This window comes from Dermacentor silvarum, chromosome 5, assembly GCF_013339745.2.
Source record: "Dermacentor silvarum isolate Dsil-2018 chromosome 5, BIME_Dsil_1.4, whole genome shotgun sequence".
Lineage (NCBI taxonomy): Eukaryota > Metazoa > Arthropoda > Arachnida > Ixodida > Ixodidae > Dermacentor > Dermacentor silvarum.
The window spans coordinates 15,798,229-15,824,404 of NC_051158.1; the positions used below are offsets into that span (position 1 = coordinate 15,798,229).

At 45.2% G+C, this 26,176-nt stretch overlaps 1 protein-coding gene across 1 annotated transcript; it reads right to left on the minus strand.

The window, feature by feature from the left end:
- Positions 1-4,404: 4,404 nt before the first annotated feature.
- Positions 4,405-24,931, minus strand: LOC119452780 (zinc carboxypeptidase). The gene is made up of 11 exons (XM_049667403.1): positions 24,681-24,931; positions 22,502-22,577; positions 17,262-17,398; positions 15,181-15,268; positions 12,360-12,458; positions 11,767-11,865; positions 10,631-10,741; positions 8,813-8,906; positions 7,634-7,836; positions 6,115-6,199; positions 4,405-4,710 (listed from the first exon to the last, which is right to left on the minus strand). Exons 1-11 carry the CDS (start codon positions 24,785-24,787, stop codon positions 4,523-4,525), a joined length of 1,287 nt encoding a protein of 428 aa, XP_049523360.1. The 5' UTR covers positions 24,788-24,931; the 3' UTR covers positions 4,405-4,522.
- Between the last annotated feature and the right edge of the window lie 1,245 nt (positions 24,932-26,176).

The following is a 26,176-nucleotide window of genomic DNA, read 5'->3' on the forward strand; positions in this document are numbered from 1 at the left end:
CGCGTTTGCTCTCCGCCGTGCGTTCGCTCCCCGTGAAACCGCGCGTCCCTCGCCCGCTTTAACTCGCACATATAGCATACGGCGCGCGGCGACGATTTCATCGTCGTTGGACTTTATACGGAACCTCACGGCGATGACGACGCCGACGGCAGAAATCCGCTTGAGTGTCCATATAATTGCTATCGCAATAAAATGGTTGGTGGCTCCTAGCACTAACACGGCTATCTGCATTTATGGTAAACTGCGCCTTCTATAGATGCAGCTATGGCGGTGAAAAAACTTAGTCCATGAAAGAGGTTCATAACCGCTTGTTTTATTCACGTAGGCGACGTCAACTATATGTATCCGCGCCTACAGGCGCACCCGATTTTTATTGCGATAGCAATTATATGGACACTTCAACCGGATTTCTGCCGTCGGCGTCGCCGTCGCCGTGAGGTTCCGTATAGATAAAATCTTCGCCGCGCGCCGTATGCCCGAGCGGAAGCGTGTGGGGACGCGCGCTATCACGGAGAGCGACGCACTCAATCTCCCACGCGCAAGCAAGGAAGCGGGAAGCCAGCGCCGGAGGGAGCGGGGGGGGGGGGGGGGGCACTTCTACTCTGCCAACAACCGCGCTCGTCGCTCGCCCGCACCGTCTCTTATCTCTCCCACGCGCAATCAAGGAAGCGGGCAGCCAGCGCCGGAGGGAAAAGGGGGGGGGGGGGCGCACTTCTACGCTGCCAACAACCACGCTCGTCGCTCGCCCGCAGCCGTCTCTTATCTCCACACGGCTCTGACCTTTATGCACTGTGCATTCGCCGCTCAGTTTCTGTTGCAGCGATAGACCGCACGTACCTTCGCCCGCTGCAGCGTATGCGCTTGCTGCCAGCGTTTTGACAGTCGTTTTCTGCAGTCATTCAGTGCGATCTATTCATGTTTGTGCGCGCTCACACCACGCTTGTTCATTCAGTTAGTAATAGTCGGGCCACATTTTTCGACGCACGCTACACATGCAATGCTGCCCGGATCGGCAGTGCAGCGCTACAGGTGTGTCCCTTCGCACGCGCTGCCCACGGGAAGGGCTTCTCATCAACACCACCGTTTCACACGCGCCTTCTCGTGGTCATTGAGTCTCCATGTAGGTCTACTTACGCCGCAGCACACCTGCTTACTTAATCAGCTCATGTTTACTACAATTCATATTGCTACCAAAGCCGCTCACCTTACTTCGTGACATTGCTGTGTTGCTATCGCATTCATTGCTTCGCCCTTAGGGCGAAACTGTGACATTTTTATTTAAGCTCTGCTTGCGACCTCGCTATAGTTGAAAACCCTGTTTTCGACTTGCTGTTTTCTGGGCGACCTAGGTAATTAATAATGCTTGTTGTGAATGCGCGGCGCCGACTTACAACCCTGTAAATAAATTAGCATTTGCAACTTGAAGTAGGGCCATCCTATTTGTTCGACGAGACAAGCCTAAAGCCCGCACCGCACCCTTGGTTAATACAGACACGTAGAAATAATTCAAAACACATTATCTTGCTTAGAAAACCATTGGTGCTTAAACATACGAACATGAAATATGCGACAATGGGGCATCCCGTGCATCCAATGCACGGTGCATTGGATGCACGGAATGCACGGATGCATCGATATGCATATCGCCTTGCATCGATGCAAGGCGATATGCAATTTTTCTATATCGCCTTCATCGAGATGAGGCCGCCGCGGCCGAGATTTGATCCCGCGACCTCGTGTTTGGCAGCGCAACGCCGTAGCCGCTACGCCACTACTGCGGATGACATTTCCTGCGCTCTACAAAGAAAAAAGACCCGTGCAAATGGCGACTCTTCCGAATGGTTTTGCCGCAAGAGAACTGCGACTTCTTCTTCTGTGCACACGATGCAGTTCTTGAAAGAACATCTCGAAGTGACCAATATTTTCTCTTATTGTTAAATGAGCATGCCTCGCGTAGGGAGCCTTTGACTTTGTCGTCTCGATCTGAGCAGTCAAATTTATCACTTGGCCAATCCCGCGATGTTTGAATTATTGTGTTGGTTGTTTTAAAACGAAGATTTTTATGTCCCAGTGATTCGTCCGTGAGCGCCAAAAACGCACTGCAGTATAGCCAAGTTACACAATGGAACTATATGCGCATCTGCGCGCACAATAGAAAAACGGCGCACGACATACGTATCGTAGAACACTACAGTTTACATTCGCAGTTGTACCGATAAGAACTGCATTGCATTACGCGCGTCACGCAATGCATTCCCGGCCGTCACCACGGGTGGGCCGCGCGCTATGTGTGTGTGTGTGTGTGTGTGTGTGTGTGTGTGTGTGTGTGTGTGTGTGTGTGTGTGTGTGTGTGTGTGTGTGTGTGTGTGTGTGTGTGTGTGTGTGTGTGTGTTTTGATTCATTTTGCGAGGGGGCAAGCTTCGCGTTCAACCATCTTTCTTTAAGAAAGGGGCTTTGATTTTCTTTTCAGCGAACACTACAATCTACTACTTGCATCCGATGACGTATGTTACTTTGTTTCATTACTGCAATTGATGTGCTGCACCAAATACGAACGCATTTCATTCTTTTCTTCATGCCCTTCAGTTCACCTGACATCCAGTTCTTACGGCATTAGAAATATCAAATAGCTTAAGTGGGTCTTTTGTTACCAAACTGACTCCCACGAAAGTTTGTTTTGCTTCGTCTAGAAACTGGAACAGAACCATCCCTTAGAAAACTCATGATGTCTGGGCATTTTCGCATCGTTCCACGCAGTGGGCTTGGATTTTTACCACAGCTATGCGGGGAGGAGGGTCTCTATTGGCGTTCATAATCAGAAATTTTCCGGGTACTTTCCTCTCCTGTGTTAATAAAAAAAAAAAAAACATTACTCGGGAGGTGGCGCTCAAGGCCCGTGTTGATCTCCTTGCATTAAGAGGCATAGGTCCGCGCTCAAACCATGCAGAAAATGTTTGTGCTGGGCATACCTAGTTTCTGAACATCCATGAGCCCCTGGTACTACCTGCTAGTGAAAAATAAACGAATAAAAAATACTCGTTTCTTGTTGCAATGCCAAAAAATACAATTGCGTTTGAGTTGAGTTTAGTTGTGTGCGTGCGTGCGCGATCGCACGCTTTTTTATGTTGCTGCCTGAATATATATATATATATATATATATATATATATATATATATATATAATGCTTTTATATTGCTGCCTAAAGAGTAGCTTTATATCTCACAATGTTTTTCTGCCCTTTCATACAGTTGTTTGTTTTAAAAGTTTGGCAGAGACACTCAAGAGTGCTTACGTGTGAGAATGCAATAGCATTATACGTTTTGTAGACTTCGAACGTCATAAACGCGCTCATTTTAGACACTCGTGATGTGGCGCCACCTTCTCCCCAAAGACGCACGCACTAGGCCGCACCTTCAGTCAGCCAGAACCGTTGAGCCGCCTTGGTGTCGGAGAAGTGTGCTCGGGTTCGATTCCCATCGAGACCCAAATGTACCAAATTTTCTTTTCAAATACATTAATTTACTTCGTGTACAGGAACCCCCCCTGCCAAATTTGACGCTAAATCAAGCAATTTTTATGTGTACTTACTCTTTGCGCAGTCGGCCATTTTTGGTGCCATATTTCGGTCACGCTGGCGACGACGGATTTTCGCATAATAGGGGATATAATGCTTTCGCATTGAAACAAGCAAGAACCTTCAACGCATCGCGCGCTCTTGTTTCATAAACCACGTAGGACAAACTCTGTCTAGTCCTTGGGGTGGTATTCCAAATTTCAGACAATAAAATTTAACGCGGGCGGAGGTAGGAATTTACGTCTTGATACCATTGCTTTGTTCGAAGCAAACTGAAACAACATTTTGAAACACATAAGCCCTAGAGTCTAGGTAGTATAGCATCTTCCGTGCAAAATTTTACCTCTAATATACAAGTGGATGCGTCACAAAAGCTAGCAAAAATAATCATTTTAGACAACGAAAGTGAAAGAAAAAAATCTGTTTGAATTATGATTTACTATCGCAAGTAGAAGTACCCATTCTGCGTATTCGTGTTAACTTTGACCACACACCGCTAGGGATGAGGAAATTGTTAATCGTGTAGTGCCCGTCATGGACAGAAAATGCGTGTAACTTTTGAGAGCAGGATGTACAGTCAAACGCAAAATATTACGGGCCATGAAACCACACAACGCAGCCTGTTATTTGCGCTTCGGGCATCTACTGGAATATGCTAACAACATTGTCGTATACAGTTTTACTGGCCACTGCTGCAGGCTCCTCGGGAATTGAACGTTTTTCCGAGATCCCGTGGTCCTTTGTCGTTGACAGTATACAACTGACGGAATAGATCATGAGGCTCGAGGTCGGCGGGGCTCAGCTATGCTGCGGGAAGTACCATATTGATCGCGTTTGTCTTTCTTCAGATCTCGCTTTTTTATTTCGAATTGCGGGCCGGCCCGTAAGCCCACCGCGCATCGCCAAGCGCCGTGGACGATCTTCAGAAGATCACTGCTCGCGGCTGGCTTAGGGTGTCACGGCGGCCTTGATGCCCACCCACGCCTCCTTGACGGTGGGCAGTATGTTTCTGGTGGGCAACACGAAACCCTTGTTAGGGTCGGAAATGCGCCACGACGGCTCCAGCTCGACTATGAAGGCCTTCTTGACGCCTTCCTTCTCGTAAGCCCAGTCAACGCTGTGCCCCGATGATCGGTCTGGAAAATGGGTGAATGCAGAATTTTTAGTAAGCAAATGTGTTCGTTACCAAACTACCCAAATGAGACTACTGCGTGTTCGTGCGTTTCTCATCGTATCCCCCACCAACGCCCCCCCCCCCCCCCCCCGAAAGGTATATTTTACAGCGAAGTTTTCTTCTGGCCTCTTCACTGTGGTTAGAGTTAGCCGTTTCCTAGGAGGATATGTTTGTAGATACCCCCGAAAGCTTATATGTTATCCGCATACGAGTACCAGCATGCAGGCTTATATTAACGATGGGTGCGGGCATGCCAAAGTAGAGTGACTAAGCACATCTCTGTTCTACACAATAAAAATAATATATTCCTGCGTAAAACCTGAGCACAATGTCAGCCCATAGGGATCTTTCAAGCGCATCGACCTTTTAATGGAATAGCGCTGTGTATTCAGCGGCCTCTGATTTACTTAATTTTCTATGATTTAGACATTTGGTCACCGGGTGTGTACATATTCCTGACTAATCCTCCAGAGTGGATATATGCCACTCCAGAATTTTTGTGAGTCTGAATTCGAGTAAGCCCTAAGAAAAAAAATTATTTTCTGAGTGAGTCTGGACCAATATGCCAATGGAACAGAAGAAACTTCTAGTGCCCTATTGTGTAATAAAGCATCATACGAAGATGAGCGGTTTGCCTTTCGGACAGCTTTAGGGAAATTCGATAACAAGTCTTTTTTCACAGAAAAGAAGCTCCTGGAACCATGTCCTCGTGCGTCTGCAATGTGCAAGGCAAAAAAATCGCTACTGTATTTCTTGAGACGCACCAGCCTATATGACCGCTTGTGACGAACTCGACGGTCAACGCCTTATACATCGTTTATGTACGTGTGTGTGCGTGTGTGTGTGCGTGTGTACTGTGAGCCATTTCTTTCTCGCTCTGCACTCATCCTTCACTCTGATTCCTTTATCCCTAGTGCAGGGTAGCAAATCAGACTCGGGGTAAGTGGCGTTGTCTCAGCCTGGTTAACTTTCTTGCCTCTCCTTGATCCATTCTCTCTCTTTTATTCAGCTTAGCTCAAGGACATCTTGCTTGTATCGCTCGGCTGCTTAAGGAAGTTTTCATTTCACCTTCTGTCTGCATACGGGAATTAGAAAGTACGCCGACGTATGTATCCTGACGCAAAGCTGACATTGAACTCATTTGGATAGCTGGCGCTCGTCACCTGTCCATGTTTTCTTGCGAGGTTTACGGTTGCAATTCAGGCTAACAAAGTTTCACGTCTAAAGTAAAACTGGCATATGGTCATATTTGAATTTTCCTCTTTAACTGAACATCTGGCGAAGGTGCTCCTTAACAATTCCGCACCAGTGGTTTTTAAAAAAGCACGCACAGGTGCTATAATTTGTACTCTGGGATTTTACTCACATAGAGTCGTCGAAATAGGCCCGAAGTCGAATTCATTTCCCCGGATTTTCTTCATGGCCTCAGCTGCTTTCGCAGAGATGTTCATCTGGAACAAAGAGAAAAAAAGTATGAGCACAACGCAGTAGTTATAGCAAAGAAGCCGCAGAGAGATATATAAACTCAAAAAAGGGCACAACTGGTTATAGATTACTTTCCGAAATATCGGTATAGTGGTGGCCCGCTCTATACCTTCGCAAGTTCTAATACGAACCGAATAAATTTCTCTTGAAGCAGAAAGCTCAATTATACCGTCACCGCGTGACTGACCGCTCGAGACACACTGCGTGTATTCGCGGGCTTCTTTCACGCTCGGAGAAAAGGCGTTGCGCTGCTGAGCACGAGGTCGCGGGATCGAATCCCGGCCACGGCGGCCGCATTTCGATGGAGGCGAAATGCAAAAGCGCCCGCGTGCTGGCGTTGTAGTGCACATTAAAGAACCCCAGGTGGTCAAAATTAATCCGGAGCCCTCCATTACGGCGTGCCTCATAATCAGAACTGGTTTTGGCACGTAAAACCCCACAAAGAAGAACGCTCGGAGAAGCACTTTTATGTAACACGCATTGAGCAACAGAAAGCTGCATCGGGAGATTTTCATGTTGCACTACAATTTTCTCATTGACACTTCTCCTGCAATTATAATACTTGAAAAATTGATGAATTAAGACTAATTATGTAATTAGGCGCAAGGCAAAAAAATTATAATCTGAGTATCTCCGAGCGACGGCAAACATTACCTTGGTTCGGTCCAACTAGGTGGCATTTGCATATTTTTAGATCTTGGTGCATGATACTATATATATATATACAAGGTGCTTTCAGCGAACACTTTCAAAAATTCTAGTTCATGAGCTGGTCTACCCGAAGAGGCGGACATTACTCGCACAATAAATTGAACTGCATAATCGAATAATTGACAAAAGTTTACTAATTAGGTTTTTAACTAATTATCTGATGGCCCCTATCACAATTTACAAATTGTAGCCGTGGAGTTCGCTAGGCGGATCCACTTGGAAAGAATTCTCGGAATGACACCCGTTTCGGGATTTTAATTCCCGAACTTTGCGGGAAAATGCATTGGCGTTCCGTTTAATTTTGTGCGTCAATGCATAAAGCGACGGTTTGTTAAGAAACTAACTGGAACGCCGATGCATTTCTCCGGAAAGTTCGGGAATTAATATCTCGAAATTGGTGTCATCCTGAGAATTAATTCCAAGTGGATCCACCTTGCGAACTCCACGGCTACAATTTGTACTTTGCAATATGGGCCATCCTGTAATTAGTCAAAAACGTAATTGGTGAATATTTGTTGATTAGTCGGTTATGCATTTTAATTTTTTGTGCGGGTAATGTCCGCCTCTTCGAGTAGACCATAACTAGAATTGGGCTATCCGCCACAGGAAACCTTTAAGAATTTTTGAAAGTGTTCGCTGAAACACCCTGCATATACGTATATTCAGAGGTTTGTCTAGATACCACTCACCAATTCGTCGTACTCCGGAATTTTCTGGGGTTGGTGGGCGTAGGCGAACATCCACAACAGGCCGAAGTTGTGCAGCGCGAAGTAGAACTCGGTGCGACCTTGGGTCGCCCCGAGGGCATCCCGAACGGCGCGGGACTCGGGCTCCGAAAACGGTTCGTCCCCACAGTACGAAGGCTGGCAGGGGTCGGTGCTGGAGCGGCCGGCTGCACGTAAGCATAGGTGGATGTTTGAAACACGGCGGCCACATGACGAGCTTCTGGCTCCTGCAACCTCTCCCGGTGCTTCCAGTGCGCAAAAGCATGGCCTTCGAGATTCCTTTCAAACATTTTGATACTTTTGATGTACCGTCGATGACGAGCGTGATATGGGCCGAACCTATTTCAAGCTGTTAGTGGGATTGCCAGAAATAATAAATAAATAAATAAATGTTCGCTCTTCAATTTCCGGGTCTTTCTTTCTTTAGCTGTATTTAAGATGTTGGTGCCTGTTGCTGGCACTACAATTATGATCGAAAAGATGAAAATTACGGAAGCAACGATTAAAAAACAAAACGACATCAATTCTGAAGTTCACGTACTAAAGAAATTTTTCTGAGGTTTCACAAAATATAAATGCTCTTGGGCAGGTGCAGGTGATATCTCTCTTGAGTACCACATTTCAAGCACAACACTCGCAAACATGGACACAAGGGCCATGAAAACACGGAGACAAAAAAAAATTCTGGAATTGTCATGAGCCAAAACTACAATATGATTATGAGGCACACCATATTGGATGATTCCGGATTAATTTCGACCACCTTGAGTCTTTAACGCAACGCCAGAGCCACTACGCCACCACGGCGGGTGAAACGCGCAGACACAACTAAATACGGAAACAAGGATCGTTTGCGCTTTTTAACCAACCCGGCGATAATCAACGCTATCTTTTTCAGACAGGAATCGAACTTCATATTTGAAACTATTTCATCTACCTCCGCAAACTGAATCAGATCTTTACTGCCCGTACCAGCTTCGAGACGTAATGTGGTGCGCTTCCGGAAAAAAGATGCTCAGATGAATTTAGAGTGCCATCGGCTTTTAAGGCAGCGAACCTACAAGCATTTTGTGACAATCTTGCGGGCATGACAGCTGCGTGCCGTGAGCATTCAATGTCATAGCATAAAAAAAGGGAACTCACTGCAATACTGGCCGATGTCAAAGTTTCGGTTTGGGTCGGCGCCTATGCACTCACTGAAGCGACTGCGTGATCGGGTCTTCCTCCAGAGACGGTCCTGAAAAATATCAACGTTTTTCGTTATTGTTTAGGACGCACAGGTGTGCATGTTCTCTTAATAACAACACGAATTAACGGACATAAACGAGACGGAATGCTTGCAAATATTTCCCACTTAACAGCGTTTACTCTCTTTCCACCCGGGCAGGCCGATACTTCTGAGAGAGGTTAGGGGCAAAAATGAGTGGTAGAGGATCAGCATCGCCACGCAGACTCTGAGAGCAGTGGCGCCTGTGCATGGATTTCTGAGGCCACATTGGGCAACGCTACAGCAGACAAGGACGACCTTGTGACGTATTGCAAGAAAGATGTTCTTGAGAATTGGTGCCTGGCGTGAGATGACTGTCGCTAGATTTTCCAGTAACCCTAGCTGCCACTGTAGTGTCTTAATCTTAATTCTCTCGTTCTCTAATGGATACGCAACTTTCAGACTTACCGTGAACAATTCGTTTGCGCTATGAGATCATCTGGTAAAGTTGCTAAAACAAAAACGCAGATCACTGTATACTCCAGGTCTGTTCTTTTTTTTGCGTGCGTGCGTGCGTGCGTGCGTGCGTGCGTGCGTGCGTGCGTGCGTGCGTGCGTGCGTGCGTGCGTGCGTGCGTGCGTGCGTGCGTGTGTGTGTGTGTGTGTGTGTGTGTGTGTGTGTGTGTGTGTGTGTGGTGTGTGTGTGTGTGTGTGTGTGTGTGTGTGTGTGTGTGTGTGTGTGTGTGTGTGTGTGTGTGTGTGTGTGTGTGTGTGTGGTACTAATTATGAGCAGGGCCCGAAAACACACGGCTACGCGTTCAGAGCGCATGTGCACGTATTCAAAATTTGGAATAATCGCACAGCCCTACTTATTACAATACATTATCATACAGGTGTTGTTCTTACATTAGGCAAGCTTCGAGGTGTGTATACAGGGTTAGCAAGGACACCAATAAGGGGAGGGGGGGGGGGGGGGGGGAGTATTCTGTAAGAGTCCACCGAGTGGACTGTCCACTTCGGCTGTCGCCATTGGCTTGAGCTTCACGAGCGCGAAGGAGACTGGCTGGCACATTCGCGCTCGTGGAGCGGCAGCCAAAGTGGACAGTCCACTATGTGGTCTCTTACAGAATATCCCCCCTGCGGAAGGCCTTGGAAGCAACGGAGCTTTGGACTGCACCACTGTTGAAGCCATACACGATAACTGATCGACTTCTTCATTCCTTGGACGAAGCGGAGTGTTAACAGAAATGCAAACAAAGCGCTGCACTAAACGCAATTCGTAAAGGGCCGATAAACATCTGACTTTAGCAGTAACTGTACGCCAAAACAACTTAGAGGAATAAATTGTACGCACACAAACTGTCACAGTTTAGCTGAACAGGCTTATAAGTGTCATGTGATCGACTGGCCCGTAACGATTACCTTCTCCGCGAAAAAAGATTGTCGCCCCGCCAGTTCCTCGGAGGTTGTGAACCAGTTGACTGATACAATATTTGCTATACACGCTTATTCGAACGAACGTAACTCTGCTTGGACATTTATTCCAGGTCACAGCGCCGTCTATTCACGCCTAAAGCATGACCTCAAGCTTTGCAATTTTTCGTTGTAAACCTGGGCACACGAACTGATTCGTAACAATTGTTGTACTCGCGAATGTCATCAATTTGTTGTACAAGAGGTTCAGATATTCGCATGACAAACTGTCGAACCCATCGCGACAGTACAGGGCCGTCACGCGCTGCTGTTGTAACTTACCGTAGTGTGCGAGTACTCGTAGCCATCGGGGTTGACTATTGGGTAGACACGCCACTCGTAGGTGGACACCAGCCGATGAACGTCTTCCTCCTCCCCGTACTGCGTCGCCAGCTGCAGTTCACAACGCATAATGAATTTTTAAAAAAATTTTTGCATCCCATGCACTGTGGGAGTTGGTTGAAGCCAAGCACCTCTGACGTTGGTGCTTCTGAATGCTAAATCCACTGACGTTATGAGATGTTACGATAATGTATGTTGCGATATAAAGGCGCCCTTTAATCGTTAAGTATATAGAATATACGTTGACGTCATGCATAAGCTGACGTTGAGTGTGTTGAAGCAATACACGATAACTGATGGGACTTCATTGCTTGGACGAAATAAATTATCATCACCGCTTCACGTTCAACGATCAATCGCACCTCACAATCACTCCAGCGCTTCTGGAATGCAGACGTTCTCTCCGGGTATTGTCTAACTTTCATCTTTTTTATGCTTATGCAGGTGCATACACATACCTGTTACATCTAGCGAGCCTGGCGTGACTCAAACCCAATCAAGCTCGGGGCTCCGAGATCTCCGGTATAATGCAACGTGTCGTGCCAGTAATCTTGGAGGCACTGTCACAACTAGCTAGTAACCACACGTGTGAAGCTTTGCGAGCTTCGGAATCGCACTCACTGTAGAGTGATTTCTCACTCGTGGCAAACCAATATCTAATTCCTGGCAGGTAAAAAAAAAATTCAAGTGTGTGGCTTACATCATGGGCACATAGCTATGTACAGCCCCAGCGGAAAAAGATAACTACAACTGACTGGTGGCCGGAGCGGCACATTCCATTTTCCGAAGCAGGGGTGGCCGTCAGAAAGCGTGTCGTGATTTTTCCGCTCCGCCCACCAGTCACTTGTGCTAATCTTTTTTTCGCTTGGACTGTACGTTGCCACTACGATCGATCCTTACGTAGGATCGGGTAACCGGGCATAGACAGCTCTTATCCCTTCCAGATTTGGGTGTCCCCAATACTCTCATGAGTGCTCTGACAATGTTTTACCCCTGAGTCATCCGAAAACAGAGTGCAGTCTCTACCTCAGTACCCAGCATCGGTCTCTCAAATTTCAACAACAGTCTCTACTCGCCTGATCGATTATGTAGAGGCAGGTGGAGTGGGCAATCCATTCTCTGGCATGGATTCCGCACTCGAGGAACACGATGGGTAGGTTCTCCTTGGCCTTGATCTGGGATGAGAAAAAAAAACATGGCTCTTTGGTCGTATTCTCAAGGCACTTCCATAACCTTCGTTCCTCTTGCGGATTTGCGAAGAACTTAGTTAAGACCTTGGAGGCCACCGTTACCGGTTACATTTTTGCTTTTTTTAATTCCTTCCTGACTTTTTTAAGCAGTGAAAATTGCCCCATTATATTGCAATTAATGCGCGGTTAATGCCAGAAATCTGAGCCCACGGCAGAACGACCGGGAATCAAATAGAGCATTTCCTTTTATTTTATTATTTTTTTTAGTTATGGTGTATGCACAAAGCATAGAGTTCCCATGCCAGACTCGTAAAAGAAAACATTCGACCAAATTTTTCGAAGGACTCGACTGCAGCCACAAAGCTTTGTGGTTAATCATAGTTGCAGAATTTATTCGCAGTGCGTGCTTTTAAATGTTGATAAAGGAGGGCATGGCCTGTCTAATCGTCACATTAGGTACTCCAATTGAGTTTACTCACGTGAACACCGATGATGTCCCTGCCTTCGTACGACCGACCGATGGACGTGTAAGTCACGTGGTTGTAGTCCTTGGCGTATTGCTGCAGGGCGTCTTTGAACTAGAGTGAGGACACAGGCAGGCAATTAAGGAGCCGTATTTGTAGTCAGTGTCGGGCTTTTCCGGAGGTGACCCACCCCCAGCGCCGGGTCTTTTTTTCTTAGATATTATAAAACGAATGCAAAGGTTTATTTTTGGTTGTAGATTAATTCACCGACGATTACGATACTCCCTAATGCGAAATTTGAGCTCAGCTGTATACGTGTTTTTATTTCCCGTTATATTGGCTGGCGCGGACAGTCTGTATCGTGCGTCACGTTGCAAACGGAGCGAAGAGTGCCGCGACTAACTAGCTAATCGGGAGATCGCGAGAGGCGGCGCGTGGGTGGCGCGTGGGCGCGATTCACAGCAGCCGCCGCAGACAGACTTCCGCTCATGCAGCGCTTTGTTTCCATACAGACGACGCACGCTACTCTGGCGCCATCTCGTAGCCATCACCGCAAAGCCCGTCTTGCGCGGCACTACGCTTTGCTTCTCACGCTTTCGCCATAGTCTCCTCCTCCGCTTTCATCCTAGCGCTCTCTTCGCTATCGCCGGCTTTCATCTCCCGCTGCGCTCCGCATTCGATTTCATCCTTCGCTGTGTTCGTTCGCTCGGTTACGAGAGACAACGCCGGCGCCGACTTTCGCCGCGGGAACAGGCACCTAGGAGCTGCGCTCTAATAAATTTTAAAAATGATATGGATAATAGCAAGTGCTCTCTGGTGTGGTCCTCACATTGCTATCTGACAAAGTAATGTCAAGAGGAACATGGCGGGACAGAAACGCGGAAACCTACTGTTACGCCAGTGACACTGAAAGAGTTATTAGAGAGTTTTAGATATTCCGCAAACGGTAGTACAGTTTGCGGAATATTGGGCTACCGGAGAGGTTTACTGCAGCCACAACGCTGGTAGCGACATCTGGTGACGCAGAGCTTAACCAGAAAGCTCGCAAAACTAACACTGCTGTGACCTACCATATTCTAGTTATTTGCTAATGGGCAGAGCAAACATAGCGGCATAATCTTTGAAGTGAAGCACTTTTATAATTTTCCTTCGGCGGGAACACTCACGCTATAGATATAGTACAACTAACCCTTTAGTTGTACTAACTCTACGACTCACGCAACATAAAAAAAAAAATTTCATACGCATTGTAGTCGAGCATAGAGTCACAATATGTCTCTATCAGCTTTGCTACTGTTGTTAAAAATCGAAATAAGATAAGCAAAAGGCAAGATCGCGATTAAATGACTACCTGATTAAATGAAGCAGGCTAGGTGACTATTTTTCCCGGCCCCGTTTCACAAGGAATGTCAATCATCATCATCATCATCATCATCATCATCATCATCATCACCGCCATCATCATCATCTGCGATCCGCGGCTTCGGTAACACGGTAATCCATGGACGGTAAGGAGCCTACGCGAAAGCCAAAGCTCTCTAGCAAGTCTATTTACTTCTTCGTTTTTCGCGTACGGGGTCGTAAATTCCTTTATTAGCTATATGTAGTTGCACAGGCTTGGTTTACAGACGTTAGGGTTACTACAAATATACAGGGTCCTCAAAAATTAAACTGAAAGTAATTCTAACGAGAAACGCTGCAAAGATGTATTATATTTCATATGATCTTTTCTTCCTTTTGAAATTTCCTGCACTCGAATGCATACGTGCGGGTCCTAACTGCTATGATCGCACATGAAATCGGCGGTGTTGCGAAATAAATGATCTCGACAGAAGCGTTCAAAGCTAAAAATGGGCTTGATAGGAACGTTTCAATGGAATGGAAGGGCTCGTTATCTCTCCCGAGCGACGATATGAAACAAAAAAAACAATGAAATCAAGAAAAGCAATAGCAAAATTAGGCGTTGTTTAATTGCAGTGTATGAATAACAGGTAAAACGGGAAGCGAGGGTGGAAGACAACTTGCCACCGGTTGTATTCCACTCTCGTAAGATTAACTCTCGTTGTAAGGGAAGTTGTAAAATTAACAGTTGTAAGATTTACGTAGTGTAAAGTAGGAAACATATAGAAAAAAATAAGCAGTAGTCCCACTCTGCAGGCACATTCTGCTAGCCTTTACAGAGTTCAGCGTTTTCTGTTTTTATCTCCTTAAACTCGACGTACTTTTCTTGCTTTTCATTTTTCTTGATTAAACTGTAAACGTTTAACCGCCCCCCCCCCCCTCCCCCTGTGCGCTGAAGGAAGCAGTGGCAAGGGTGTAGTGATGACGACAAGAAGGACATTCGCTCCCACAATCAAAAGTACGTCCAGCACCATCGGCCACCTGTTTAAACCTTGAACTGATCAATCGGTTTTCTGTTGATTCCTGGCGTCATTGTTCTGTTCTGAATGATTTGCTGAGAAGACATTGAAGCACTGCCTAATTTCGTTATTCAACGTTTGGGCATCCCCAAAAGCGTCCACAAAGATTTCCTCTATTATCGAAATTTCCTAGATGCCTTCTGTATCTTTTTCCACTCATGGGGCTTTTTTTGGCTGTTTGAGAAGGATATTTGTTGCGGAGGTATATATGGCGCGTACATATAATACTTACTTATTCTAGAGTGATTTGTTTTACAGAAGCTTGTCGTATTACCCCCCCCCCCCCCCCCCCCACCCTTCCATGCCAGTTACTATTACAATGTTTCCTTTTGTTATATGCTGCAGAGTCAAAGTTGATGCCCCGTGACAAAGAATCAAAACAAGAATCTGGAGAAAATAGTATTGCAATAACCTACCTCGTCGTACGTCAGGTACCTCTCGAAGCGATCTGAGGTCTCGGAATATGTCGCAAAACGGACTTCCTTGCGTTCATCGTCTAAAAGTCTGCGATGGAAAATACAAATACAGGTAGTTTATCAAGTGAAGTGGTCATTCGTGTGAGAGAGAACACATTAAAAGCAGAGAGGCCAGAGATCAGTTAACAATTGCGCTCCGTACGTCAGTTGCACTTTACAGCGAAGCTGTTAGCCTCTAGTTGGTCGGCATTTTACGTGTCCGGCGTCCGTGGGCAAAACTGTGGGCCGATCCCCGAGGTAGTGCAATACCGGGCTGACCCGCGGCGGAGGAGAAGCAGGCTTCAAGCACTCGGCAAAGTGGAGTGAGAGGCGCATACATTCTTTGGAATCACGCATACAACATGCAGAACAGTATACGTTACAATGAAGAACAAGCACAAAACAAGCATCCGAGCGCACATAATTGGTGATAAGGCGATCCTGATAACAATGCGAAACACATAGCGCTCCCCGCCTACGTTTCCCGGTAAAGATTATTGTTGCGCTAACTGCCGCGGCGACGGCAGCTTGCGACGTGGGGAGGGACGTCCATTAGCCTTTCATATATAAAATAACCTGTCTAGTAACTGATCTCATTGTTGTTGCAGCACCACTATGTGTGGCGGCGTGCTGTCAAAATTATCATTACTCCCACAACTGTCATTACGCTAAATTACCATTATACTAGGTACCATTACTCAAAGCAATAAATCATTGAATGCCCCCTCAGCAGCTGTAGTGGGGGTTTTAAACAGCTTCGCTGGACATGCACTTTTGAAGGGCCGGGTCGGCGAGTCAATTTTTTTTATTATTATTTAGAGCGTTTCAGTGACCCAACCATGTCAGTCCATAGTACGACTAAGACAAATCTGCCACCCTATTCATTAGTATCAACAACGCACATTACGTTTGTATACTTGGAAACAATCACTAAGAAAAGAAAGAGTCAGCTGCCGCCAGAAGGAGAACTATGCACATGTGCATAGTTCTCCCTTCTAAAGCCGACATGCATGTCGGCTTTAGAAGGGGAAAAAAAGGTTCAGAGAGAAGGCATGACGTGGGAAGAACGGGAGAGATGAGAAATATAGTAAGAGGGGACGGGTGCATAATGAATGGAAAAAGGAGAGATAATAAAAAAATGTTCGGATAAAAAAAGCGACTACTAGACAATAATATAAGAACGGTCACAGGCATCAGCGTGATAAACTGCAGCTGGGCACTTAGCGTCCTGTAGACGACGCTGGGTTAGCACCAAATTAGAGTACACCAGTAAGCAGGACTCCAACCAGAAGTGTAAATGTGTCACCGTCAAAAATGATAGAAGTACTCTGGGAGCTTGATCGTGTCCACACACACACTATCAGTATTGAATACTACGCTCCACGATATTTAGTAATTCGCGTTGCACTAGAGTGTGTTCTTGCTTTGTGGGACACGCTATACCGTGACATGCGACACGTTAGGCCTACGTACTGCGCGTGCGTGTCTCATACCGCTGACAACAGCGGTGTCTAAACCCAGCTAGGTTACCGTAGTTACGTAACAACATGGCAGCGCCCAGGCTTCGCCCTTCGATCCCAATTTGCCTCTGCTACGTACTCAGCCTTCGGTTATCCGCCGCTTAGTCTCGTCTCACACCTTGGACAAAATATTCAGCGATGTTGTCATTACATAGATCATCAGTCTGGTTCAAAGCTGCTAGGTCTAGAGATACGGTACCCATTTCAGGAAAGTGTTTTGATTTCCATCTACCAGATGGCACCACAGCATTAACGTTGGCGACGCGGGACGCTTTAAAAGCCTGATTCTTCACTGCATCATAATTAGGTTACTGTACGCTCTATCGCGGTAAGCGATGACGGAATGCAAGAACGTCGATTTCTCCTCGGCTTATAGTGACTACCGCGGTATAGTGAAGACGCGGCGCATACTCAGTGGGCCTAACTTATACCACGCGATGCTAAAACACTCTAATGAATTGAGCGGACGTTATTGAAGCGACGCAAGATTGAGACGTGGAAGCTGTTAGTCGGTTGACTCACTGTTGCATGTTGTGCGAGTTGGTAGACACGGCGAGACCCTCCTTCGAAGCGGTCTCAATGAACTCGGTCGCCACTTGAGGTCTCAGCAGTACGAGAGCCGGCTTGCCGAAAGCGGTGGCGTCTCTCCAGACGTCGAGCTGCGTGGATTCAGAAAGCTCGAATGGAGCCTCGACAATCGCTTGAGTTCCCTTAATCAAAGTTAATAAAACCCGGCTTATTGCTGTTTTTATTCGTTAGGGAAAAAAGGACAACAATGTTTATTGCGTAACAATGTTTATTGCGCCTAAGTAATTAGCTTTAGCGAAGTTGTATACAGTGTTTGTTTTTTTTTCTTTTTTTTTCTGCATTTATTGCGTTATTTAAAATTGTGAGAGACTTGTTCCTACATCTTCACCCGCTACCATTTGTATAATTTCTTGGTACTCCTTTTTTTATTGCCATTTCACACAGTCGTTGTGTTTCCTTTATGCGTTATGTATATCGTTAGATACCTTGTTAGATATCTTTCATTTATATCGTTAGATACATTTCAGTCCTTTCATGTTTACCCGTTAACGTTATATAATTCCTTTGTACTCTTTTTCTTTTTGCTAATTCCCTGTATCGTCCCCTCGCGCAATACTTCTTCGGGAGCCTGTGAGGTAACCGAATAAATAAATAAATAAATAAATAAATAAATAAATAAATAATAGATAGATAGATAGATAGATAGATAGATAGATAGATAGATAGATAGATAGATAGATAGATAGATAGATAGATAGATAGATAGATAGATAGATAGATAGATAGATAGATAGATAGATAGATAGATAGATAGATAGATAGATAGATAGATAGATAGATAGATAGATAGATAGATAGATAGATAGATAGATAGATAGATAGATAGATAGATAGATAGATAGATAGATAGATCATACAAACATGACTGTGGCAGCGCCTGAATCTACAGCCAATAGGGCTAGTTACATTACAAAAAAGAAAGATGTCTAAGTACAATATCAATAAGCGAGTAAAATGCAATATATAAATTACAGCATTCAATGTAACAAGCACAATATCAACAGTAATTGGCAAGTGCAACATCAATAAGGTGACTGCGTGTAAGAATGGATTTCTTGAGAGACGTACGGTACGATATTTGGTAGATATTTAATCAGGCTGGGTATATTATTCAAGATTTTTTTGCGTCGATAAAGGATACTGCCGCAAAATATGCAGATGATGAAAGAAGCAACTGCCTAAATGGTACCATTCTATCTAGGCGAAGCGGTTGCCTCTATATTTGCCACTAATGTGCAGGGAAATCCACGGAAATATACACAGGTCGTGCTTGAAGACATAAACAACCCATGTAGGCAGGGGAAAAAACTAGTGTAAAATGCACAGCGTATCTATAGGTATGATGTATTATGCAAAAAAACAACAAAAAAGTAACAAGTGCAACCCATGCAGACATCACAGATACAGTAAATACGTACTGCAGACGCAGCACATGCCTTCTTGTATCCAATAAGGCGTTTAATAAGGTAAAGGGCTTTTTACCTTGATTCCAAGGAAGTTTTCAAGTCTTAATTAGGCCTCTTATTTCCAAGATAAATCCTCGCATCAATATCAATATACCCCGCTTTCTCCGACGACGATCTCGGATTGTAAAGAAGTAGACGGTTCGGAAGAAACTGACCAAATATTTTTACGTACCAATTTTGTAGCAATGGCGGAGATCAGAATACGAGCGATAACTTGCAATGTTGCTACAAGAGTGGATAGTTACCATGTGTATTTACAGATAGAGCGTGTGCCACTGCTAGATAGCAGTCAGAGCTGTTGTGAGTACAAGCGTAAGGCCGACTCTGGGATGCCATTCCATCGTATTCTGTGTCTACCACAGCCTCTTTTTACCTCGGCGCAACCCCCTATACGTAACACAAACTCCCGACGATTGTTGAATCTAGGTTCGAGTGATGAGGCTTCAGTCGGGAGACCTGCGACATCGGTCACTGAAGAAACGTATGACTTCGTTGTCAAAGGCGAAATCTCACATCTCTCGTCGGTCACTTGGCGCAGAACCCGGTAACGCCCGACGTAACGTGGCTGCAGTTTTTCGCACAGGGCCGACGACGCGAGAAGGCTGCCACAAGACAAGAGACTCATGGGTGAAATTAACATCCTGATGGAAATGATCGTAGGGTGTATGTTTTTGAGCATTGACAAGAACAAGCTTTTCATCGACTACCCGCATAATTATTGATTTTAAACTTCATGTAACGATTATTGATTTTAAGGGTTACAGTCATAACGAAACTACGGGGATTAACGCCTCAAGGTATTATTTACTAACTTCATCACGATAACTTTAAACTATCACGGGAACGATATCTTCAGGATTCTTTCAAACGATCAGTGAGAACGCACCAGAGTGAAACTATTAGACAATCAGTCAGCTTCATCAATATTCACAAGTTCTCATTATTTCCTCACACAATTTATCATTAGAACACGTTATCTGAGGAGGCCGTGAACTCCGTCTCCTTGGAATCATTTGTTCAGTGCATTAGCAATATCAGTTTTTGTTGAAATTCGAGTCTAATAGCAGAGTATACTCTGAGTTTAATTATGGTCCCTTGTACTAGCATTCATTTATGTCCAGTGTATTGCCATGTTTTTCCCCTTTTTTATGTATTATTTCTTTGCTGCTATGCCAAGTAATTCATTTAAATTTATTTCTCTTGTTTGTATTCTATGTATCCACTCCTGCATGGGCCCGAGAAGGGCCTACAGTACCTGTAAATTTAAAAAAAACTAACTCGCGAGCGAGCTGCTCCGGATAACGTTTTGACCACCCAGGATGTTTTTAAAGTGAACCCCAATCTAAGTACGCGGGCGGCTTTTTGTCATCATCATCAGCCTATATTTATGTCCACTGCAGGACGAAGGCCTCTCCCTGTGATCTCTAATTACCCCTGTCTTGCGCTAGCTGATCCCAACTTGCGCCTGCAAATTTCCTAACTTCACCACCCCATCTGGTTTTCTGCCGACCTCGACTGCGCTTCCCTTCTCTTGGTATCCATTCTGCAGCTCTAATGGTCCACCGATTATCCATCCTACGCATTACATGGCCTGCCCAGCTCCACTTTTTCCGTTTAATGTCAACTAGAATATCGGCTATCCCCGTTTGTTCTCTGATCCACAACGCTCTCTTCCTGTCTCTTAACGTTAGGCCTAACATTTTTCGTTCCATCGCTCTTTGCGCGGTCCTTAACTTGTTCTCGAGCTTCTTTGTTAACCTCCAAGTTTCTGCCCCTTATGGTAGCCCCGGTAGAATGCAATGATTGTGCACTTTTCTTTTCAACCACAGTGGTAAGCTCCCAGTCACGATTTGGCAATGCCTTCCGTATGCACTCCAACCCAATTTTATTCGTCTGTAAGTTTCTTTCTCATGATCGGAGTCCCCTGCGGTTTTTTGCATGCGACCCCAATCGAAATGCGGACATTGAACCTGAACCCTCGCGCACAGCAGCACAACGCCACAGCTGCTGGAACATCGTGGCAGGCACGGAACTATAAGCTGGTGTTCGAAGCGACAAGTTTTGATAGAAATTATGCGCCTTGCACCACTTTCGAGAAATAAGCGCCTAAAATATGCAGCAAGATGCATTGCGTGTACCAGTTAAGAGGACGCTCGATAGCTCGGGGTCAACTCCAATTTCTATATTCGAACACATGCAAAAACTCAATAATATTCCCACGAGACAACCGCTAGTCAAATTTGAATGCAGTTTTGTTGCATTTGAGGGAGAAAGTGGAAGCCTAGCAACTGTTCAGACTTAAACTTTGATTTGGAACGTCATTTTTTTTTTTTTTTTTTTGCGGAAGTTGTCTAAAGTCAGTAAATTAACAAAAATATCCAAGCACGAAGTTTACAAATCCGGAAGACAGTCTCAAAACTAGTTATCGAAGTTCTGTAACCTGCATCTGCTAGAGTATATAACGCCAACGAATTGGATGTATGAATGTACAGCTTTCGGGAAACGTTAAGATTGTTTACCACGCGCACTAGAACACCACGCATCTCCAGGGACGGTATTCTGTAAGTGTGCACTACTAGAGTTACTGTATAGTAACTCTAGTGTCCACCTAGTTGACATGACCATTTCGTCTGCTTGCTGAAGTTCTGATTGGCTGGGCTGGGGTACGCGTCCGAAGGAGACAGGCACTCCAACCAATCAGCACTTCAGCAGCAGACGAAATAGACATGTCCACTAATAGAAGGAATAGAAGAATTTAACAAAGCAGTAGGGAGCTTACAGTGTCATCAAAGTAAATCCCTTTCTTTGTTCTGTCTAAACGCAAGAAGCCTTAGAAACAAAGGCGACGGCGTTGGCACCTACCTCAACTCACTAGTCCATAAGTTTGATGTTTTAGCATTCACTGAAACTTGGTTCACTGGTACGTCTGATGTTGTTCAATTTGAAGAATATTCTCACGTGTCCTTGTTCAGAGATAACAGAAAAAGGGGGAGGTATCTCTTTGTATTTTCATGAGGGTATCTCGCACGTACTCCTAGAGACATTTTCCATTGTTGGAAAATGCCAACAAGTGTTGACGCATATGCTACCTTGCTAATGCATTGATTTACTTTTAGTTTTGTTTGTAACACCTCCGAGTGCAACATGCCTACAATGGGGAGAAGGCCCGCGTCAGGCATTGTGCCTTTTGGCCTCCTTCCTGGAGTGTACCACTTCAAATAAAGAATAAAAATTCACTAGGGGGACACTTGCAGAGCCCCCCCCCCCTCCCCCCCCCCCCCCCCCCAGATATAGGAGGCCATGAGTCAGCAAAATGAAGTAGTAGCTGCGCTCACACAAGTGCACATGCAGTTAAATTAACAAACAGCTCCGTCGACCAGAGATAAACAGACGTGGAGTTAGCGTGGCCCTCTTTGAGCCGTTGAATATTCTTTCGGTTCTCAATGCTTGTCAAACGTTGACCCCACCCTACATTCAATGTCCCAACCTGGTCAACGCCAGCGTTCTTTATTCCCTCCGACAGGTTTTTTTTTTTTCTTCTTACTATTGCTTTATCGACGGCCGACACGTAGAGGCCGAGTTATCGCATTCACTGGCCAGGTAAACAGTCGTAAGACCTGTGGGTATATGTGAAGGGCTGGGGTGTTGAGTGGACAAAGGAATCGGTCGACTCTCGGCCGATATCGCGTGCAATTGGACGTTTCTTACCTGCAACGAATCTGCCAGGGATGATAAAATGCTCCGGCTCTTCTCGTTAGGGGCAGTCACTGACACCAGTCTGTACCTGAGATAACCGAGAAATGATACGAGATTATTGGTCTTTTGTTTTTCGATTTAATTCGAAAGATTGCCCTGCGGCATAAAACGAGTGAGGCATGTAATTTGTGCATACATGTCTAGTTTGTTATGCTTGGGCTTTGCGAACAGTAATTTTTGAGACCGAATTGAATACACGTTGCGTAAAGAGAGTCGAATCGATTATCTAATGCTTTATAGATAATGAACAGCCATTTTCCCCATCAATATAAAACGTTGTTCGCATCCTAGTGCATTCACAATGTTCGCAAGCTTTTTTCATCACAATGCAAATTATGAAGCGTTGTTTGTTCAAAAGACAAATAAACTGTTATGAAGTAATAATTTTTTTCAGGTACTCGGGACTCTCCGGCGAGTGGGAAGAATCGCGCTTTAGCCGAAAATGCATGACTTCCTGAGTGACCTGTAGCGTAACTTAATTCTCGCGTTTTACGTTTACTATCCTCGCCGGGCTAAAATGTATCGCACGTTTGTTCCAAATGTATGTTTGATCACCTCCAGTTGAAGGTCTAAAATATCCGAGAACTCTTCGAAAAAGTATTCGTATTTACAAATAGTATCTGCTAAATTCCAAGTCTGAATCGACTTTCACAGTATTCGATTCGTTATTTCGAAAGTTTCGAAATTCTTCACACCCGTGAAAATTCTTCAGTGAAGTCTAGCAGGGATCTAAGGGATGGACCATAGATCCACAGATGGCAGTCACGTGGGCGGCTTGGGTGAATCTTGCACAGGAAGTGCCGCCTTCTCCGGGACAACTCCACAAAAGAACACTCCTATCTGTGACGTCGTTCGTTATAGGGGAAGGAAGGCGCGGATTTTGCCACGTGCCATGAAACACGAGATTAACTTTCCTGGTATCGATAATTTCATGAAGCGAATGATTATTTCGGTTGCAAAAAGATTAGACATGTCAGTGTGTCACTGGAAAGACTATAGTTGTTTGAATGAGAGCATTTGTCTTTGTCAAAGCTAGTTTTCTTGTCAAAGGCAAGACTAGTTCACTAGAGATTGAATCTTCTCTTGTTAGCACGATGCTGATACGATGCTGATCAAATATCTATTTCTGACCCCTTTGCAGTGTTTCTATAACGTCGTTGACAGTTGAAATGCTCGGCAAAGCCTGTGAAAGTCATACAAAGATAACTGCATGGAGTAAAATGGTGAAGTTACACTATTGGCGCCGAAATTGAGAAATAAAAGTAATTATTTGGACGCGACGTGGAGCAGCTGATAGCCAGTGGTGAGTTATATTGTCAACAATGATAAACAATGATGCTCATTATCCCAGAGACACACCGTGGGAGGGCGTTAGTGGTTGGGTGAGGGAAGGAAAAGCAGAGGAAACTGGTTATTAGTTTGGTCCATTTGGGAATGTTTTTTTAGTTGCAGCGAAATATCAGCAGACGAGTTGGTTTGCTTTCCGCCGTAGCGACGGGTCGAACCAATGACCACGTAGTCAGCGGTCAATAAGCCTTCTTGGATGATAAAAAGAAATAGAGTGGTTACGGTAAAAGATGGTACCGAACAACAGTAGAAGGCTGGCTGGAGAGTGCTGGGGACACGTCGGTCCTGCACCTAAATCAGCCCTATAAACTATGATTATCTTGATGATTATGATGGCATCGGCAACTCTCAGAACTACATAATGCCTTGGCTACAAATTCAGTTTTGCAAAATACGGTTAAATGTGGATAATATTTGAATTGCACAGCTTACTATTTCTGATTAAAAGGTTTTTTTAACGTTGTTTTATTGAGTTACCTTCACTTTTTGTTTTAGCGTTTTCAGAATACTGCGCTAGAGGACACAGACGGCAGCCTGCGATCGCGATCAAGGGGCATGATCGCGATTTGAGAATCGCGATCACCCCGATCCGGATCCCGCTAGATCGCGATCGCAAATGCCCATGTAGCAGCACTCGATCCGGATCGCGATCAGAAGTGTACGAGTGACACTGGTATACAGTGACGCTTTGGCTACAGTCAACGAACCTCTCCGACATCCATCAATCATCCCTCAAGGACCGGTTTAAGGAGGCTTCAGTGTAATTCAAGCAAGCACGACTTACCCAGTGTAGTTAGCACTCGTCGCCGGGTCGGATGCCGGCAAGGACCACGACCTATCCGCGGTGGTCAGAAGAAAAGCCGCGATTAGGCTTAACGGAAAGCGTGACATACCGACACCTTTGGGGCAGGGATTTCTCAAAGACGTCGCTTAGATACGTGGGAACTTGGTGACAATGACGGCGCTTCTGCGCTTCCGCGATTCCTGCACGCGAAAGCTTCGACTTTATACTCGGACGCGGTAACACACGCCTAGCTAGATCCGTCGTGATGATAAAATTATCTTTGCTGTTTTGCTCATGGCCATCCGTGATAACCATTGCAACTCCCAGCTAGGTTTGCATTATTTCGCCTTCTTATGACACTCTGCTGACGGAACGCTAAACGCCTTGGTGGAATTGATGTCTTTCTTTCTATTGTGTTCCTTTTTTATCTGTTCCTTTGTCTAGAATTACCTAACTCTTTAAACAATGGAAGCCTTGTGCCTATCGTCGTAATAAATCGACTCGGCGCATTCTTATTTCTTTTCACACGGCACGTAGAGAGGGTAGCTATTGCTGTCCATTGCTATGCTTACTGCCATCCGTCGCAAGATGTTACATTGCGATACGCGTTTAGCACAGCATTTTTTGAAATCAGATATTATTCGGCTTAATTAAGGTCTCGAAGTACTCAAAGGCTATGAACAATGCATTAGAAGCTAAACCGGAATCATTTCCGCCACCTGGATTGACGCCGACCAAAATCACAGTACGCGAGCTTTTTTTTTTTTTTTTTTTTTTTTTTTTTTTTTCATATCGCCATCATCGAAATTCAACCGCCGCGGCTTGTAATCGAATCCGGGACCTCGGGCTCAGCAGTGCAGCACCCTAACCAGTGAACTGCTTCCCACTGTAAACTAATTTACACGCTTAAAGGTGCCAAAGGGTGTAAATCGGCATATAAATCATACATACCCTTAGACTTTCTGTAGCTTGTTTGATGAAACATGTCTAAATGTGTCTAAAAGTAGACCACTGCCTCTGTTAATCATATGATTTGTGAAACTACGAGAAATGATCCCAAGCTCTCGGCTGCCAGACGACGAAAACTTCGATTTCTTCCCCTATACTCATCTTTAAATGTAACGCCCAATTTTGAACCCTTGTTAAAAGAGAGAGATAAAATAACGAAAATGAAGGAGCTTAAATATAGACCGTTTACAGCGCCGCTGCATGAGTACTGCCACTATCGAACACGTGACCGTGACCCGCCGTGGTGGCTTTGGTGTTGCGCTGCTAAGCCCGAGGTTGCGGGTTCGAATCCTGGCCAGATTTCGATGTTGGCGAAATTTCAAAAACACCCGTGCACTTAATTCAGATGCACGTTAAAAAAAACCCAGGTGGCCCAAATTAACCCGGAGTCCCCCACTACGGCGTGCCTCATAATCTATCGTGGTTTTGGCACGTGCAACCCCATAATTTAATTTTAACACGTGGCTGCGATGCCAATGAGGGCATTT

What these genes read in the sequence shown, in the direction of transcription:
- LOC119452780 (XM_049667403.1), bottom strand. Translation starts at nt 24,787, where the DNA reads ATGTCACGCTTTCCGTTAAGCCTAATCGCGGCTTTTCTTCTGACCACC. An exon ending in ACGAGTACTCGCACACTACG is followed by an intron (nt 8,907 to 10,630) that starts GTAAGTTACAAC and finishes GATATTTTTCAG; the next exon opens with GACCGTCTCTGGAGGAAGAC. An exon ending in GCCTATTTCGACGACTCTAT is followed by an intron (nt 4,711 to 6,114) that starts GTGAGTAAAATC and finishes CCCATTTTCCAG; the next exon opens with ACCGATCATCGGGGCACAGC.